General features: G+C 41.8%; 1 protein-coding gene and 1 long non-coding RNA gene across 2 annotated transcripts in view; one reads left to right on the top strand and one right to left on the bottom strand.

Annotated features, from left to right (window-relative positions):
* GUCY2C (guanylate cyclase 2C) overlaps positions 1-18,790 on the bottom strand; it is a 65,231-nt gene that overhangs the window by 8,545 nt on the left and 37,896 nt on the right. Inside the window, exons 14-22 of the mRNA XM_028532971.2 lie at positions 18,560-18,631; positions 17,984-18,088; positions 15,272-15,358; positions 13,831-13,963; positions 10,759-10,896; positions 9,886-9,974; positions 7,146-7,237; positions 4,226-4,384; positions 578-770 (exon numbers count right to left, since the gene is read on the bottom strand). Coding sequence (XP_028388772.1) covers positions 578-770; positions 4,226-4,384; positions 7,146-7,237; positions 9,886-9,974; positions 10,759-10,896; positions 13,831-13,963; positions 15,272-15,358; positions 17,984-18,088; positions 18,560-18,631 — 1,068 coding nt within the window. The remainder of the gene's footprint in view (positions 1-577; positions 771-4,225; positions 4,385-7,145; positions 7,238-9,885; positions 9,975-10,758; positions 10,897-13,830; positions 13,964-15,271; positions 15,359-17,983; positions 18,089-18,559; positions 18,632-18,790) is intronic.
* Positions 10,873-13,900, top strand: LOC118499127. The gene is made up of 3 exons (XR_004901644.1): positions 10,873-10,932; positions 12,874-12,889; positions 13,843-13,900. It is a non-coding gene; the product is annotated as an uncharacterized LOC118499127 (long non-coding RNA).

Here is an 18,790-nt window from a genome sequence, read left to right as displayed (position 1 = left end):
TAGGGGCAAACTGGGATTCATATGGAGAGCTCTATTTCTAAAGTTACTTGTTGCATATGGTGTGCTGCTTTTCCAGCGTGCAAATGTGGGGATTCAATTCTCCTTTACTCTTCCAACTTAGACTTATCAGCACTCTAGTCAGGTAATATTGTAGATCCAGTTTCTGAACTTACAAAGTTCTCCCTGTTCTTCTTTAGTCTTCTTTGAATGATTCTTGCCATTTCAACAAGATATTCCTATTCTACTTATTATGACTCTGGTGTTTTCTCTGCTTCACTTGTAATCAGCCTAAACACTATCCATTTTTTGAAGGTGATTTGAGATTATGTCATGTTTTCTAAATTTAGTGCCCAAAGTTCATTCCTGTTGAACTTTAAGTTGTTCCTTTCAAACTGCTTCTTAAGTCACATGGTCATTTTGACTTCTGGCCCTTCTTATTCTTCCATTTCCCATCACTTTCAGCTCAGATCCAACCACTCATTCATTAAATCATAAATTATCAGGAACAATCTGAGTACTATCAGGAACAACCAATTCTGACTGAAGGCCATCTAAACCTGTTGGGAGAAGTGGTTACCTTGTACACATCGTGGTGATCGAGGATGTGGTCAAAACTCTTGTAGATGTCATTCAGCATGTCCACCACTTCCATGGGTGTGCTGTATTTGCAGATGGTGGTGAAACCTACAATGTCACTGAAGTAGACTGTAACTTCTTCATACAGTTCAGGCTCCACAATGCCTTTCTCCTTCAGGGACTTGACCACTAGCCTAGAAGGAAGGAAAAAGAATACCATCAACTTCAGTAATTTTTTTCTTCTTTTACATGAGTCTTTGAGACAGTTTGTCCACTAGGAATTCTAGAGTTTGGGAACTGGGTGACTAGGAAGCAAAGATATGTTGCATATACCATATACATGAACATATTACATACATATACATATAATACATGTATTTGAACTCAGATGACTCTAAGCAGGTTCAGCATTAACTTAGTACTTGACTGTTGAACCTAATACTCATACACATAATTCTAATGCTATATAACCCTAATACACACACAAACTTGCCCATTTTTTACCTCTCTATTCATAATTTCTTCTAGATACAGCTGTACATCCAGATGCTGAGGAGAGTGTAATTAATGTAAGAGCTTGAATGGCTACAGCTATCAGATCTTTCTCATCCAAGTCAATGGTTTTACCTCCCTGGCATATTTAACATGGCATTGTTTGTTATCACTATGAAGGAATATTCATTTAAAAATGAATTTTGATATAGTCTGAACCAGAATTTTAAAAATATATTTATGTTAAATATATTTAAATATACTTAAATATATTAAATATTTGTATTTGCATTAAATTTATATAAATAAATATGAATATATGTCATATTAAATTTATTTTAAATATATTTTATTTGAAATGTATTTAAATAAAAGCAAAGTCAATTATCATGTAGATAAGTTAAAATGGCTAAAACTGAAGAAGTCAAATAGAAGCAACTCAGAATACCTTTGCTGAAGTGATATAAAGAGCAGAATATCAGACTCAGAATTAAGAAAGAAGAACCACAAGAAGGGACTCCGCATTCCTTTAGGTGCCAAGCCACCTTTCCGTTTACCCCAACACAAGCCAAATGCCACCCATCTGCCCTTGGAATCGCTTTGGGAAGGATCTGACTATGCAACCACTACAGTCAGAACCTGGGAGCTGGGAGGTGCCATAGGAGTCATTGAGACTAGATCCCTTATTTATATGGTCGAGAAAGCTGAGGCTGAAAGGAAAGTATGACTTTCACAGGGTCCCACAGCCACGAAGAGCAGAGCCAGGCTTGGCAGTCAGCCACAACCCACCCTTCAGTCCTTCATTGCACAGCTCTCTTCCACACTCCAGGCCTGGGACGGCAGTCGGGGAGATGGGGAAGATCGGGTGGTGAGCTGACTGTGGCCCAGGAAGAATGTCTGGCACTTTCCCAGAAAACAGCCAATCAACCACAAAAAATATTTAGAAAACCTCCAGAGCTTGGAGGGAAGAAGTTGTTCAACTGGTGTAGTGACAAAACATCCCTTTGGTGTGGCTGTTGAAATCAGCAGGGGCATTTCTGGGGTGGCTGTTCTCGACATGCCCAGTATAAGGGTGCAGATTATGTTGGAGGCTTCCTAGTTGTGACGATCAAATTGAGTATTTCACTGTCTTTACCCTTCATTTTACTGATTATATCTGAAAAGTCTTATGAGCTTAGAAAACAGAGACACCAGTGTTGGTAGATACATGAAGGGCCATGACCTCACAGGGGGGACCTTCCTAACAGCTTGTTGCTGACACAGGTAAAATGAGTGCACAGAGTAGGTGTCTTAGAAGGGCCCAAAGAAGAAAAAAACCTACTTCTTTAATCTATTCAAAACAACCCCAAGGGGAACTGTTTCTTCAAGTAAGTGTTTAAATACAATAGTATCTGGTCCCTACATGCACTCTTAACTTTATTAATAATTTGCTGTGAATATTTCTTTTTGATTCTTCTAGTTATTGTTGATTTCCTTTTTGCAAATACGAAGAATTTTTACATAAGTTATCAGAGTGAGCTGCGCTGGGGTCATGGTGTGCTGCAGCTGTTGAAGAGATGTGTACTCTACTGCCTCATCAATGCAATGAAAACGTCTGCCCCCTAGTGGTCAAAGTGGCACATGGCACCAAAGGGAAGAAAAAAACCCCGAGTTGGTGAGCCAGCTGTTTGAAATCACTTGAGTAACATCCTTGGTTAAACCACTGATAATGACACTCTGGAAACGCAGCTAGATAATCAGGATTTTTTTTTTTTGTCACAACTCAGCGTCAAAAGCCAGGCAAGAAATTACGCATTTTGCAATTAACATTTATGGAGCGCTGACAGAAATTGCCTAATAGGGTTCCAGCCTGTCCCAAGGGTGCCAATACCAGGCTGTTCCTTGGCTGTCTGAGGGCATGTGGGTTCTATATTAGGCTCTCTTGAGGTCCAAGTGACTGAATAGAGCCTGTGTGTAACTCTTACCCTTCACTCAAGCTTGTAGAAGAGAAACTATTTATTTAGAAAACAACTCCTACAATCTCGAATTCATTCCTTTACTAATGTAGAACTGATATTCTAAATAAGCATGGGCTCAACATAAAATAATAATGAATACAAGTTACATATAAAAGTCACAGCTACTCTATAGAATAACAACCACAGATGTTCCGGGCACTGTGCTAAGTACACTCCTTAAATCCTGCACATTCTTTCAGGGCACTTTTTGAGCCAGCCTGTCAGGTCGGAGCATGTAGGTAACGTGCCCAAGGTTGCACATGCACAACAGGTGGTAGAACCACGATGTGCAGCCAGGCCTGGCTGATCTCCATTTCCAATCTCACCCGGGGTTGGACTGCCTCCTTAGCCTTCATCTAGTAGGACATTCTATTATACTCTGACGAGGACATTACTTCTCACTGTGACAGATGAGGGTGCCTTGGCCTACACCCATTTCCTCACATTTTTTCACATTTTTACACATTTACACTCTTCATATTTTAAATTTCTTGCTTATTTTAACATTCCTTAGTTATCACCTGAGTACCAGCACTTAAAACTTGAAACTGTTTGGGGATTCCAACCTCACTTCCTTTCTCCCTGATGGGTCTGCTACATTGTTTCACAAATGGGGATCAGCCTGTGCCTGCCTCTGAGGTGAGACATCTGAGGTGTGGCCTCACCTCCCCCACTGAAAACACTCCTACCTCTTGTCATTTGGCTCCTACTTTGAGGTAGAAAGAAGAAAGCAAAGACACTAACAGTGCCTGAAAGTGCCTCACAGCTCATAGATTCCACAGAGAAGCTGTCACTTCCATTTTGAGACTGAGGAGAGACAGTGACTTGCCTGAAGCCCTGGACTCAGTGAAAGTGGCACAGAGATGTGGGAACCAGGTCCTTCCAGTTCCACAGGCCACACTCCCTCCGTGGCACCACACAGCCACTTGAAAATAACCTCTTTTTTGTTTTTAAGGTATTAAGAGTGCAAACCAGAACAAGATTTAGCAAGGTCCATGCAGTTCTAAACTCAGTCTGTTAAAGAATATGCAAAAGGAAACAGTACTAAATAGACACAAAGCAAAACAACGCTAGACAAACATGCTGAAGCGTTCAGTGTTGTACTTGAGGCAGGGCTGGCTTGTCGAGGGAAACCGCATCAGCAGGCCGACTTGCCTTACCTTGGGAGCAACATAAAGTTAAGTCTGTCGGCTCTGTCCCTCTCCGCCTTGTACAGCTGTGTCCTTTCCTCCACCAGATGTTCCAGGTTTCGAGAATACAGCTGCAGACGTCGGATCAAGGTATCCATGTAACTTTCACTCTTCTGGTCATGAAAGAGGCTGTGGGTGGTAATAGAGAAAGAGCTCTTCCACATGTTAAGAAAACATGAACATCCATTATAACAATGGGCAAACATGATGAACGGGTAGTTAAATGAAGAATAAATTAAAAATGACTGGAAACAGAACAAAAAATATATAACATCAGGAAAAAAATTAAAGAAGTAAAAATAGAAATAAGATTAATAAATGTAAAAGAAAACCCCACATGTTAGAACAGTGGTAATCAGTGTGGATAAGGAGGAGGAAAGACATCCATACAACCTTCCTGGAGGGCAATCTGGTAAAATGTGTCATAAGCGTTAAGAATACAGAAACCAATCAGCCTATCAGCTCTGCTTCTAAGAATTATCCCAAGGAAACAACCATGAATGTGCTGAAAGTTAACTACAAAGAAAATTACAGCATTCTTCACAATAGCAAATGTTTGAAAACAGCCTAAATGGGTAACAAAAAAGTTGTTAAAATATTATAATACAATAGAGTAGGAGTGTTAAACTCATTTTCACCGGGGGCCACATCAGCATCACAGTTACCTTCAAAGGGCCGAATGTAATTTCAGGACTGTATAAATGTAACTAGTCCTTAACTAGGGGCAAGCCACTGCCCCTAGCACTGCCACTGGGTAGAAACAAGGTGCTGGGCCAGATAAAACAAGGAGGAGGGCTGGATTCAGCCCACGGGCCTTGTCTTTGCCACCTGTGTCATAGAGTATTAATGTGTCATTAAATATAAATTAGAATAGTTGAACATGTTACCTCTATATTGCTCAGTGAAAGTTCATAAAACAGCAAAAATTATAACCTCATATTTAATTTTTGAAAACTGGTGGCCAGCTACTTACAAATAGGTAATGTTTATACTTTCTAGTTTGCTTATTCACTTTCTAAAAATTTAATAATAAATAATTTGGAATAAAGGGAAAACCTTCAAAAAGATGCCCTAGAGGCGATAAATGGAAATATATGAGAAGAGCCAAAAAAAAGCAAAGTTGTGACACTGGTGAATGTGACAAGATTCATTGCAGAGCTGGGTCAGAGGCACACAGAGTTCCTGTGGAGTTGTTGTGGGGATCAGAAATAACATTTGAGCCCTGGTTGGTGTGGCTCAGTGGACTGAATGCCAGCCTGCAAACCAAAGGGTCACTGATTTGATTCCCAGCCAGGACACATACCTGGGTTTTGAGTCAGGTCCCCAGTAGGGGGCGCTTGAGAGACAATCACACATTGATGTTTCTTTCCCTCTCTCCCTCCCCTCCCCTCTCTAAAAATAACATAAATAAAATTTAGCAAAAGAAATAATGTTTGTAATATATATGGCACAAGCAAAAGGTCTGAACAAATCATACCATTTCATTATCACAACAACGACAATTACAAGTTACCACTTCCATGAGGGCCTACATAATAAGCCCCTGGGGTGGGGAGGGAGGTTTGTTAAAAATTCAGTACATTTCAGAGTCCTATTGCAAACCCATTTGACTGGAAACAGATAGGCTCGGGATTAAGAAACGGGATTTTTAAACAAGTTCCCCAGGGGATTCTTAGTAGAAACACAAAGTATAGAGTCTAGTTGGTAGAAAGGGTGAGGGAGCAGGTGTAAGGGATGAAGATGGATATCTTCATGATGAGTTGATTCAATTAACAGTTTCCTCAACCTTGGCTGCATATTTTAATCGCCTAAAGGAGCTATTAAATCCCATGATGCCAGCCTGCTCCCCAGATCAATTACACCAGGGTCTCCAGGGTAGACGATCAGGGGCCCAGTTTATCTTCAAGAGCCCACATTTCACCTGCCACGTGTACAATCTCATCTTCTCTTAGTACCAGCTTTGCAAAGGAATGAAAAGTGGGCAAGAATTAAATCACTTATTAGTTCTTTTTCCTTTCCCCCAAATGACAGTTTAGAACCTACCAAATCAATGACCACACTTTCATTAACTTCACTCTACCTCATATCAGGCCCCAGGGTTTTAACCTCGTTAACTATCTGAATAACTTAGTGAGAACTACAGAAAGTTAGCGATGGAAAGAACTGTAGAAATGATCTTGCTCAGTCCAATCTTACTAACAAGAAGATTGACACCTAGTTAGGATAAGCATTCTGCCCCACACCCCACAGCCATTCTTAGAGCCTGGTGTAGAAGCAGGGTCTCCCTCTCACTCCAGTGGTGTTTTTCTCACTCCGTATTGTCTCTAACAGAAAACTGAGAAATGTAGAATCCACTCTTACTGGATAATTGTGCATGACTTTTTTTTTAATCCCAAATTATAATCTGCTTAATGACTCAAGTCTTAAATACCTAGAGCCAAAGTTGCTGATCCCCAAGATTTTAAAATTTTAAGAAACTTGCAGATCTTAAGAATTATCCAGAGACTTTACAGATTTCCAGGACCCATAGTAGACGTCTAAATTCTAATTACCTGCGGAAGGGTCAGGGAACTATATTTTTAACAGACATATTTGTGATTAGTCAGAAAATAGCTTTCATTTAGGCAAGTTTTGCTCTTCAGTATTTAACTTTTCAAGTGATTATTTCCCTGAGAAAATGGTCTGTTAGTCTCCATATCATTTTAATTTTTTGAGAGAGGTATTGCAGTCCGGGGTCTTCCTTTCTTTTTAATTTTTTTAAAAGGAATTTATTGGTATGATTTGGGATTTTTTTATTAGAACAGGCACTTTCATTTCTAAGTGCACCAAATGTCGACTATTATTAGAAAAATCTGAAATTGGTGAAAAAAAGTAAAAATTTCAGCAATACCCAAATATCTTGGACAATGTATTTTCAATTTTCTTGAAGTCTGGTCTCTTTTCTGGATCTTCCTCCCAGCAGTTTTTTACAAGTAGATACACCTGAAAGAAAGGAGGGGTGGATTAGCCCCGGGGGTGGCATCGTACCCTGGTTTTTTTCAGGATGGGAGTAATTGAGGCAGGGAGTGTTTTAAAAACATCTCTACTCTGACAAGGAGGGTGAGCTCGCCCGGGTGTCTGCAGTGTGTCCCGGGCATTGCCACCTGCACCGTCTCGCCAAAGCCCTTCCTGTAGACACTGCGTTCATGAAAAAGGTAATACTGATTTGGACAAGACCGAATTGATGGGGGAGACAAAATGCTTTACAGGCATTTGGAGGGTGTATGCTGGGAAGAACAAGAAATAGTTGGGGTCCGGTGGGCACGAGACAGTGACTGTCAGTGAGACTGAGGCACTTCAGCAACATCTTGTAACCGTGACTAACGGTGGGATTGTCTGGGGAGAGTTTACACATTTTTTTTCTTGCCCAGGCCCCACCCTAAGAGATTCTGATTTAACTGGTTGGTGAAGTGGCCTCAGGGCTCTCAGATTTAGCAAATAAAAATACAGGACACCCAGTTAAACTCAAATTTCAGATAAACAATCAATACTTTCTTTAGTGTAAGTACATCCCAAATATTGCATGGGCAAAGTTCAATAATATATGTAATAATAATTATTACATATTAAATATAATGCTACTATTATAATTATATATCACATTATAATATAATTATGGCTATTACAGTAAAGTAATTACATATGATATCATAATTATAATTATTAGGAATCATAATACCTATGATTACATACATACAAGAGAAGTGAGGCAGGGGAGGTTCAGAGGAAGGGGGAGACATGAGGAAGCCCATGGAAACATCATCTCATTTACTACCGCTCGTCTGTAGCTTCTGTTGGACCAAAAAGCATGGAGAAAACCATTTGTGTTGTACAAAGCTTGCTCTTCACGCTGGCCAGAAAGAGGATCACTAATGGTATTAGGTGCCGTGCTCATGCCCTTTCACTCAGTGAGGCCCTGGGCAGACTAGGTGTGTGGGATGGTCGCTGGTTGCCTGTGTTCACCCCGAGATGATGCCCCTGCCCTGGTACGTGACCTCTGACGCCTCTGACGGACTTAGAGAGGCCTGGGCAGAAGCCACCCACAAAGGGTCTCACACAGCACCGCCGAGTGAAATAGCGGGTGCTCGGGGGCACTGGCAAGGCATCTATCTACTCTCAGGCCCGTATTCTGTTGGAGCCAGGTGCTGGACGTGAAATCTGATTTCTGGTTCCCAATTCCAGAAGCATCCAGCTACCTGAGTGAACTGAGCAGGAGAATACTTTGGTGGAAAAGGGTTTAGGCTCAGACTAGAAAGGAGTGTTCAGCAAGGATATGCTGCCTGTGGGGAGGAATCTCAGGATCCAGAAAAGCAGAGAGTTGTGGGGCCGAACAAGACAAGGAAGGATAGGAGCAGTTCTGTTTCAGAACCTTGGGGCTACAGCCTTCCTTTAATGTGGACAGAGGAGAGGAGAGTTAAAAGTGGCCCATTCACACCTGGCTAGGTTGGCCGTAAACCTCACGAGAAGGGAACTTATAAACTTGAAGGAAAATGTTATCCTTATCCCATAAGAAACAAACAAAGGTTGTTTTTTTTTTTTTTAAGACCATAAAAATACGTTATTTACTCTCCTTGGGGATTATAAAACCTCAGATAAAAAAAGAATTAGAATCTTTTCCCACAGGCTTTAAAGGCCTTTGTGAGGGATTATAAAAAAAATAAACGAAAAGAGAAAAGTTCAGTTTCCTTCAGATGGTGATGAAAGGAGTGAAAGTACATTTCCCTATTTTTCTAGATGGTGGCATACTTATTTTTCAATCACCAGGCCGTGTTTATAAGCCTAATCAGTGTATTGCATATACATCTTGCTTTGTTGCCTCCTAGACACTGAGAAGGTGACACCTGCTTAAGGAGCCGGCTGTTTGCTGAGCTGGGAGAGGTGGAAAGGGGGGGGGGGGGGGAGGGGGGTGGCAGGCTGACAATAGCTCCCGAAGCTTTGTCTGTGTCCTAACCCAGGGGAGAGGTGCACGCTGCCTTATTTGGAAAAAGGGCCTTTGCAGGTGTGATTAAATTGAGTCTCGAGATTCTGGATTGTCTTGGTGGGCCTGAATGTAGTCACATGTGTCCTCATATGGGAGTGGGTAGAGGAAAATTAGATGGAAGAGGAGAGGAGAGAAGAGTGGGACTACCACCAAGTCAGAGATTGGAATATTTAGGCCACAAGCCAAGGAATGTCAGTCAGCAGATGCTTCTGGAAGGAGCAAGGAATGGATTCTCTCCTAGAGCCTTCAGGAGCAGTCCCCAACCTGTTTGGCATCAAGGACTGTTTTTTTTGTGAAAGACAATTTTTCCAGGGGGTGGAGGGAACCGGAGGCAGAGCTCAGGCAGTGATTCCATTGCAGCTTTGCCTCCTGGGCAGCCGTTCACCTCCTGCTGTGCACAGGCCCCTAACAGGCCATGCCCAGCAGGGTCCCTGCCCGGTGGAGGGATGTGGGGGTGGGGTGGGGGGGGGCGTTGGGGACCCCGGCTTTAGAGGTAGCATGATCTTGTTGATAATTTATTTCAGACTTCTGGTGTCCAGAATATGAAGTCCTTGTTGTTTTAATCTATGAAGTTTGTGGTGATTTCTTACAGAGGCCCAAAGAAACTCACTTCCACCTCTTTTTCCTCAGCTGTTTCCAGGAACAGATCTGGGCGGAAGGGCTTCACACCAATGGAATTCTCCACTCTAAAAATCTTTTCTGATGGGACAAGAATAATTCAAATTACAAGAAAGAATACAGCATGAAGGCATTTTAGCAGCATCCAGATTCCGAACCGGTTCACCGACCGTGGAGGGGTGCCCCGTGAGAGTTTTGCAGAGCCCAGGCCCGCGCTCAGGAGATAGATGGGCGCGGAATGAGTGAGTGAGTGACCAGGTCAACGGGTCTCACACCCACTTACTGCCCAGGAGGCCACCTTAAGTTAAGGCTACTAAGCCTATGAAACCCAACCCGGATACCACTGCCTTCAGTGGGCTTCCTCTCACCGGACTCTAGCCGCCCCACTGGCAACCCTTGGTCGCCCCTCCCCCGGGCAGTTAGGAGCTGGCGCAAGCACTCAGGAAATGAGGACTGAAGGATGGAATGAAACATCCCCCCCTACCCCCAACCAGCGGACATGTGACAAAAACTATAGATCTTAGTAAGATCTAAAGTATGTATGTTGCTCCACTTGCGTGATCTAGTTCAGGTGTTAAATAGACACACGACTGTTTGCAATTAGGAGGAAATAGGGACATTTTAAGGGAAGATTCTTTAACTAACTGTTGACTCCTGGCAGTGGGGTATGATGCTTTTAGCTCACTTGAATGTTCACACCATCATCTAATCCTTCCAAAACCTCTGGGAAATGTGTAGGGCAGACACGCCATTGCTTCTGCAGCCGAGGGACGGAGGTGTGGTCACACAGATTCGGGTCTCTGTTGGCCTAGAATGCAGGTTGGCTGCCTCCCAGAGCAGGCAGTTGAAGGGGTCAGACTCTTACCATTCTGGTCCCGGCAGCTCAGTGTGTAGAAGGTTTCTTTCCTCAGGATGATCTCCTGTGCGATGATCGCGTAGCTGTATACATCTCCTTTCTGGGAGATGCTGGCCTGGCGGAGGTGCTCCGGGGCTGTCCACAGATCTGGGCATTCAGCATAAAGATTGTAAAGTTAAGTAGGTGGGTGGCCCATAGACTCCAACTATTACTGGTGGAGAGTCTGTCCAGAGGCCAGGGAGTGTTTGCCATTGGCCAGGATGGCAGCAGTGGGGAGGTTCTTACACCGAGAGTGTGAAAAGCTAGCAAGATAATTGGATAGAGAAAAATTATCCCCACTTTACCAGGTTGGGGGTAGGAGGAGGGGAAGGCAGGCACATATACCACAGAAGTCAAAACAGCGCAAGGGAGGTGGGGACCAAAGAGGCCCGTCAGCCTAGCATAGGAAAAGAAGGGATTGGTTGCGAGGTGGACCCACCCAAAGTGTGCAAAAGTTTGGGAAGTGAATTGGTCGTCCTGAGAAAGCACCTGGTCTGCCCCACACCCAAGCTCATATAATCCCAGGGGAGCAAAGAAGCTCCCTCTGGCTTGGGACTTGCATTCGCCTGGTGTACTCGCCTCTTCTAGTCTTAGCAGCCACGTGGCCCATGGCCTCGAGTTGGGAGCCTCTCTTTCTTTCTCTCTGGCCCACCTGGTGATGCTGCTGCGTTGGCGTGCTCTGTCTCCCAGGAGCACGTGACTGTGTGGCCCTGGCAGCCGCATGGCCCATGGCTGTGCAGACTCCACACAGCTCCGGGAGGGGGCCTGAAGTGGACGGCAGCCGGAAACAAGCTAAGCTCCCTGGATGGGGACTATGACCACTTAGCAGCTGCCTATGGGCTCCAAAGGACTATCCTTTGAAATGGAGCAAGAATCCTGGACACTGGCTTTTGTCTTGGTTTTGCTGAGGACATGGTTGGACTTTGTCCATGGCAGGAAGAGGGGATGGCCTTTGAGATGGGAGTCCGCCATCCTCTCAGGATGTGTGGTGCCCGAACAAACCTCTTCCTTTTTATACTAGCACATGCCTTGGTTTGGCTTTTGTGGCAGCAGGCAGCTGAACCTCTGTTTTTGTTCAGTTACAAACCTGCTTTTGTTCTTTAAGTCCCTGCACCATGCACCCTGAATATGAGTGGCCTTGAGTTTATATGGCCCCAAAGTTTTGAGGCGTTTATGCTAATAATGGTGTTAAAGGTAGAACACACACTCCCCTTTTAGGCTGATTATGTAACGCCAGGATTTGGGTGAGGTCATATGGCAATGTCTTCCCTGAAACTGCTAGGGTCATAGTCCTGAGACCCTTGAGGTCTACCTAGAATAGTGCCTGGTGTGTGGGAAGTGCTCCCAGAGATTTGTGGGAGGAATGAACTAGAATATGAGAGAGAAGCTGAAGGATTTAACAGCTTATGGGACATACAGCATAATCCTAGGAAAACCTTTGTAAATATGAGAAATATTTATATATAATATGAAATATATTTATGTATTTTTATAATATAAAATATACATATTTACTAAAAGAAAACAAAGAGACTATCACTGATATTTTCCAGCTGGGACGCACTGGCAGCCTCCAGGTGAGCTATTGCCCATCGATGTGTTTTCTTTGGATCTCTCAGTGTTCTTTCACACACAATGCAGGCAGTTTACTCTCAGTTCACTACTGCGCCTGCCACCCCCTAATGCTTTCCATCGAGTCCACTCTGCACCAGTGAAGGGCTCCTGTGTTCTGTTCGGCTCCTGTGGACACTTGGGTTTTGGACCCCTATCATGTACCTTATTTAGTAATACCAGGGCAGACAATTTTTCTTTACCATTTCCAGGATCACCTAGCTCCTTGTAAACTTTTTGAGATTTGTATCTTCAGCATCTTCAATGAAAAAAAATCTATGGATTCATGTTATTGAGTAGAGCGATAGGCTTATGATGAGGCATATTTACCTTACGTAGTTTTCCATCCAAATGTTCATTGCCTTTTTGAATTTATGTCTTGTGACTTTATGTGATTTGTGATTCGTGTACAGTTGACCCTAATGGCTTCAGGTTATAGGAAAGGTAGGTACATCTGCTTCTGCTAAAATTCAGGTGACCAGCAGCACAGGTAGGTGGATGTAACAGAGTGATGTCCAGGAGGACAGGATTTGACCTGTAATTCACCTGATTTTCTGTCATGGTGAGTCATCTAGTGAAGGAGATTTGTTCTACTACATGATGAATAATGCTTGGCACATAGTAGGTCTTCAACAAGCCCTTACTGGGTGGAGTCTAATGTCTTAGCATGCTTGATGTGACTGAAGAAGTAGGGGCAGAATTATAATTTTCTTCTATTAAGGAAAAACTAAAGGACTACAGAATAAAATTAGAAATAGAATTTACCGTTTGGATCTATTTTGAATCATATGAATGTTAGATTTCTGAGTCTATACCCCTGAGCTATGGTAAAGAATGGGTAAATATTCAACACGAAATCTCTTTATATTTTACAAGTCATCTTTCTTTGTGTTACTTTTTTGAAACTTATCACAATCTTAAACGAGATAAGAATGTATTTTACTGATAAGAATGTTTTTTCTTATCACTGTCACAGATAAATAAATGATGTCTAGCATTTGGAAATGGGTCTTCTGTTTCGTACTCCATCAACTTGGGCAAACCTCTTGGCCTCTCTGAACCTTTCTTCTCTAAAGAGAAGCAGGTTTTCTAAAGAAAGCAGGTTAGACCATGACTTCTAAGGTCTCTTACTACTCTTAACATTTTCTATTTTTTCACCCAGTTCTGTCTCCACTAGCTCGTAAGTTCTTCATGATTTCTTACTGATATCAAGGGATGCGGATGAAGGGACTCCGCAGAGGAGATTTGTTGAATTCTAGAAGCACTTGTTGAACACTGGCACGGGTCAAGGGCGGGAGAACAGCCAGCCGTTGCCTCTTGTGGCTCCAAGTGTTCATTTTCTGATCAGTATCAGTTCCCTGAGCAAATGATGCGGGCTTGTGAGGACAAAAAAAAGACCAGCGGGAAACTGGTTAAAATTTCACTACAAACCTTTTCTCGCAGGTAAAATGGAATTGCAGCCAAAGTCAGTGATCTTCACCACCATTCTGCTGTCCACCACACAGTTGGTGGATTTCAGGCGCCCATGGACTTCCGTTTTGCTGGAATGCAGGTACGACATGCCCTGCAATTTTTCACATGACAAGAAAGCAAAGAGATAAGACACTCTGTATTTGCTTGATTATAAAAAAGGTAACATTTTGAAATAATTTCAGCCTGCATATAGAATCATACCATCAGATTTAAAACTTAGTTCTATTAATTTTACTTTTAAAATATTAAGGTCTTAACAGATGCCTAAGCACTACATCTAGTTTTATTTTCTTTTAAGGTTTTATTTATTTATTTTTAGACAGGGGGAAGGGAGGGAGAAAGAGAGAGAGAAAAACATCAATGTGTGGTTGCGTCTTGTGTGTTCCTATACTGGGGACCTGGCCCACAACCAGGACTGGGAATCAAACCAGCAACACTTCGGTTCACAGACTGGCACTCAGTCCACTGAGCAACATCAGTGAGGGTTAGTTTTAAAATCTATTTAGGTGACACAGTAAAAATCAATTGTCTAAAGATTCCTGTTAAGTAGTTGTATATAATATAAAACAAAGGGTTGATCCTATTTTCTTTTGGTGTTTTCTCCTACCACTTACTTGGTCTGTGAATTTGAGTATGTCTGAGTAGGTCCTCTACCACCTCAGCTCAAAAATATGTATAATAAGGCCTTGCTATTCTGAAGGGAAGGGCAAGGCTAGGTCAGTTCTAAAATTTCATGGATATTATTCTATTTCGAAAGGGGAAGCCTGTTTTTTGTTGTTGTGTTTCCCTCTGGTGGCCAGAGGTGTCATTGCAGAAACCAGTTTTCAGCCTGGAGCACAGGCGTGATGTGGCAAATGGGATATCATACAACATTTTCAAAACTGATTCAGATCCTGTGGGACTCTCAGGTGATTTAAGACTCTGTCAAATAGCTCACTCTCAGGACTGACTTTTCTTCATTCTCAAATGAGGCCCTGGTTACTGGTATTCCCGTGTCTGGAAATATACATGTTCAAATTTATTACTGCCTCACGCAAGATTCTTGCCTGTCCTTAATATTTTCTCTTATAAAGCTGAAGATTCAGTTGTTTCCCCTGCAGCTTTATATGGCTTTGATTTCTAGCAGCTCTATGAAAATGTGGGCCTCAAAACTGGAATAGAAAGACTATAATAAGAAGAATAATAAGAACCAATATATATTTACATTTACTTGCAGCAGGCCTTATGCAAAGTATATGAATTATTTCATAAATACTTACAATGACTCTACCACATAGGTACTATTTTTATTATCAACTTACAGATGAATAAACCGATGCACAGAGAAGCTAAATAGCTTGCTAGATCCATTTTCCTCTATTCCATTTTCTAGATGTCTTTTGTGTGTGAGGTCTCTTACCTTCGCAATGTCATACAGGACAGAGATCTTAAACTCCCAGTCCATGAATGTACCGTCAGGGTAGGAAATCGTGTCATTTAAAACTTCCTGAACAGGAGAGAATGAAAAGGAAGAAGACGAGTCATCATAAGGAGGGATATTGTGGAGAGACTCTTACAGGCAAATAATGGTCTTCTAACCACGAGGTTTTAGACTCAGGAGCAAATTGGAACTCGTCCAGTGTCTCGGCCTTCCTGAACATGTGCAGGGCGGCACAAAGTGGGTTGCAGTTGTGAGTACACGAAACACAGAGTTTATTCTTAATTCTCATTTATTGATGATTGTCTTATTTTCTTCTTTTTTCTTTTTTTTTGCCAGTTCCCCTCCCCCCCCCGCCCCCCCATAGCTGTATGCCTGCTATCTATGAATCTGTCTCTATTTTGCTTGTTACTTAATTTTGCTCATTAGATGCCACAGATGAGTGCGTCATATTCTCTAACTGGCTTTTGTCACTTAGCCTAATGCTCTCCAGGTCCATCCATGCTGTTGCAAAGGTAAAGATCTTCTTTTTAAATTGTTGTATTATTTTCCATACAAACAACTGTTAAACCTATTTTGGCCCGCCCTGTATTTCTTTTCTTTCCCACTTAAGAAACATGAGGTGGCTTTCATGAAAAGGATATGAGCAAGAGATACGCATAGTATCCCAAATCCCAGTTCTTCCACCTGCCAGGGTGCAGGGAAGAGCAGATGAGCAGACACCCGTCTGGGGAGGGCTGGTGGGCCCGAATTGCAAGTCACTGGGCTGCAGGTCCTGCCTCATCAAATGACGCTCGTGTTTTTAAACATGGAATTGCTGTCTGAAAATTGATTCTCTGGGCTTATATTTTTACTCGGATGATCAATTGCATCCACTGGCTTTACAGCTCTAAGTGTTTTTAAGTTTATTAACTCCTCTGTCAATAAGATAGAATTCCTGGATTTTGTGTGAATTGTATGACCTAGAATTTTGAACTCACTATTTTAACACAGTGACGATTGTAACAAGATGATGGTTCTAAGATAATAACTATTCTTCATAGTGAAACTGTAATAACCTAACAATAATTTCTTCTTTGGGGAAAAAAACCCAATTTGACCTTCAGTTTTAACTTAGGCACTGTACTAATAATTTCTAGTGAAGGGTCCAAAGTCACAATTTATTTCAGGTAAGGATGGCTGGGCTGTAAGTACCAGGCCAAGTTAAAGGAGCTAAGTTATGAGTAGATAGACTCAAATGTAATTTTTTCCCTTAGCACCTGATATATTTTGTTCATGTTTATTAGCTCTTCACATCATGAAAACATAAACTCTGTGCTAATTTTTGTTCACTGATGTCTCTGCAACACCTTGTTAGGCATCTGGCTTGAAATAGATATTTCTCTACATCCTCACCAGCATTCGTTGTTTGTTGATTTATTGATGATGGCCATTCTGACTGGTACGAGGTTATATCTCATTGTGGTTTTAATTCGCATCTCTTTGATGGCTAGTGATGCTGAGCATTTTCTCATATATCTCTGGGCCCTCTGTATGTCCTCCTTGGAGAAGTGGCTATTCAGTTTCTTTGCCCTCAAAAACTACTATTCTTGGTTTTTGGGTTTTTTAACCCCAAAATTAAAAACTTCTAAGGGGTTAATTTAAGTTTTTAATATTATTTTTAAACCTTATTGAATTATGAGTATTTAGACCTTTTTGAGACTGCTACTGCCCCCAATTTTAAGATTCTAGCTTTGTTATAGGGGAAAATATTGAGGTCTATATTCTGGAGAATATACCAGATCTAGAAATAGTCCAAAATGCAGGGTGACCACATGTCCTTGTTTGCGGGAGGCCTTGCAATTTATGTTTGCTATTCCAACAATTACTATAGTACCCCATTTACTCTCAAAGTATCCTGATATGGTCACCTACCCAAACATAGTTAAAAGGTTGAAAGCTGTCAAAACACATGCCCAGAAACTGCTCAAGGTGAGGTTCACATATTTCAATGCTCCTTGAAGTGACTCTCCTCAATTCCTTCCTTCTTTACCCTTTTCCCATGTAGCCCCATTTCCACCTCACGCCTGACTTTGTTTTTCTGTAAATGATTGTTTCTTGTAAATACCTGCCCTTCTGAACTATTTAATGATTTTAGATTCCTACTTGGTGCTTGGTTCTTTTCAAGAAACTGGCTTAGTTCTGTCTTACTTTCTCTCTCTACTTTGAACTTGTGCTGTCCGCATACCTGACCCATCTGGCAACACTTTGGCCATCCTCAATCCCTTACAAGGGAGAGGACGGTAGGAATTTACACAGTTGCTGAGCCAGGACTTAGGAACAAGTTTCCTAATGCTTGTTTGGTGCTGTCATAATGACCATCCAATTTTCTTTCAACACAAATCAAGTAAATATGGAAGTAAAATAAGATAAATTTAGAAGTAATTGCTTAATTTCCCACATCTGTTCTCTGTTTTTTTCAAGTTTACATTCCTGAATATTTATTATATTTTATTACTATTTTTTTTAGTAAAGATACAATGAGACTGATTGGCACAATGTGAGTGATCTAGTTTGGTAACACATGGACCCACCACCCTTTCCTGCTCACTTTCTGATGTTATTTCGCTGGGTGAACATCTAAAACTTCTACTAGATATTTTTTTTCCATATGGTTGACCAGTTAGGAAATTGGAAATGACCACAGATTCTTACCCGGAGGGATCCTCTCTCGCAGTATTCGATCACCCCGAAGATCATGGTATCAAGCTTCACCGTCCCGTAGAATTTGGTCAGGTTGTAATAGTCAATCTGAAGCAACTAAGGTAACAGTGTTTGTTTACAAAGCAAGTCAGACAGAAAGGAGCGCCAGAGAAAATATTACTCTGCTAATAAAACTTGTATTTCAGGTCTCTGGGAAGATAAATGGCTCCTCACATACTGGAACACCAGCACATTTCACATTACATTTTGCACTGCATCTTACTGAACAGCCTCTCTTTTGTCTGCAAGGGGACGTGAATACAAACATGTGACTACTCTCAAATAAGATCAGAACCATTTTGTAGGACATGCTAGTAGATTTCCAGCATGTTTATCCCATCGAACATCACTCTTCAACATCTGTTAGTAGAATTTCAGCAGGAAGAAGTATAGTCTCCCATTTCTTGGCCTGAGGGCTTCCTTGTCAGCATCCCCAGTAATGCCTTGGTTCCACCAGGGACCTCAGGGCTTAGGAAAAATGCAGTGAAGCTATTTCTCACTTACGGGTTTCAAGCAAGGGACATGTACCTTGTTCAATTCTATCTTCTGTTTCTCAGTGAAGTTGCCATCATTTTGCTTCAAATCCTTTAGAATTACTCTCTGTAAAGATCAATGGAATTAAGAAGATAATGTAACATGACTATTTATATGCATGTTGTGATATTTTATTTGTGTAACTATCTTCCCACTGTATTGTAAGGTCTAGAGAGCAGTATCCAGTATTTTGCTGAGGTTTATGTCCCGGGTGCCTAGTACCTG

This window comes from Phyllostomus discolor, chromosome 2, assembly GCF_004126475.2.
Source record: "Phyllostomus discolor isolate MPI-MPIP mPhyDis1 chromosome 2, mPhyDis1.pri.v3, whole genome shotgun sequence".
Lineage (NCBI taxonomy): Eukaryota > Metazoa > Chordata > Mammalia > Chiroptera > Phyllostomidae > Phyllostomus > Phyllostomus discolor.
Note: the sequence above shows the minus strand (reverse complement) of the source record. Positions and strands in the feature narration are given on the sequence as shown.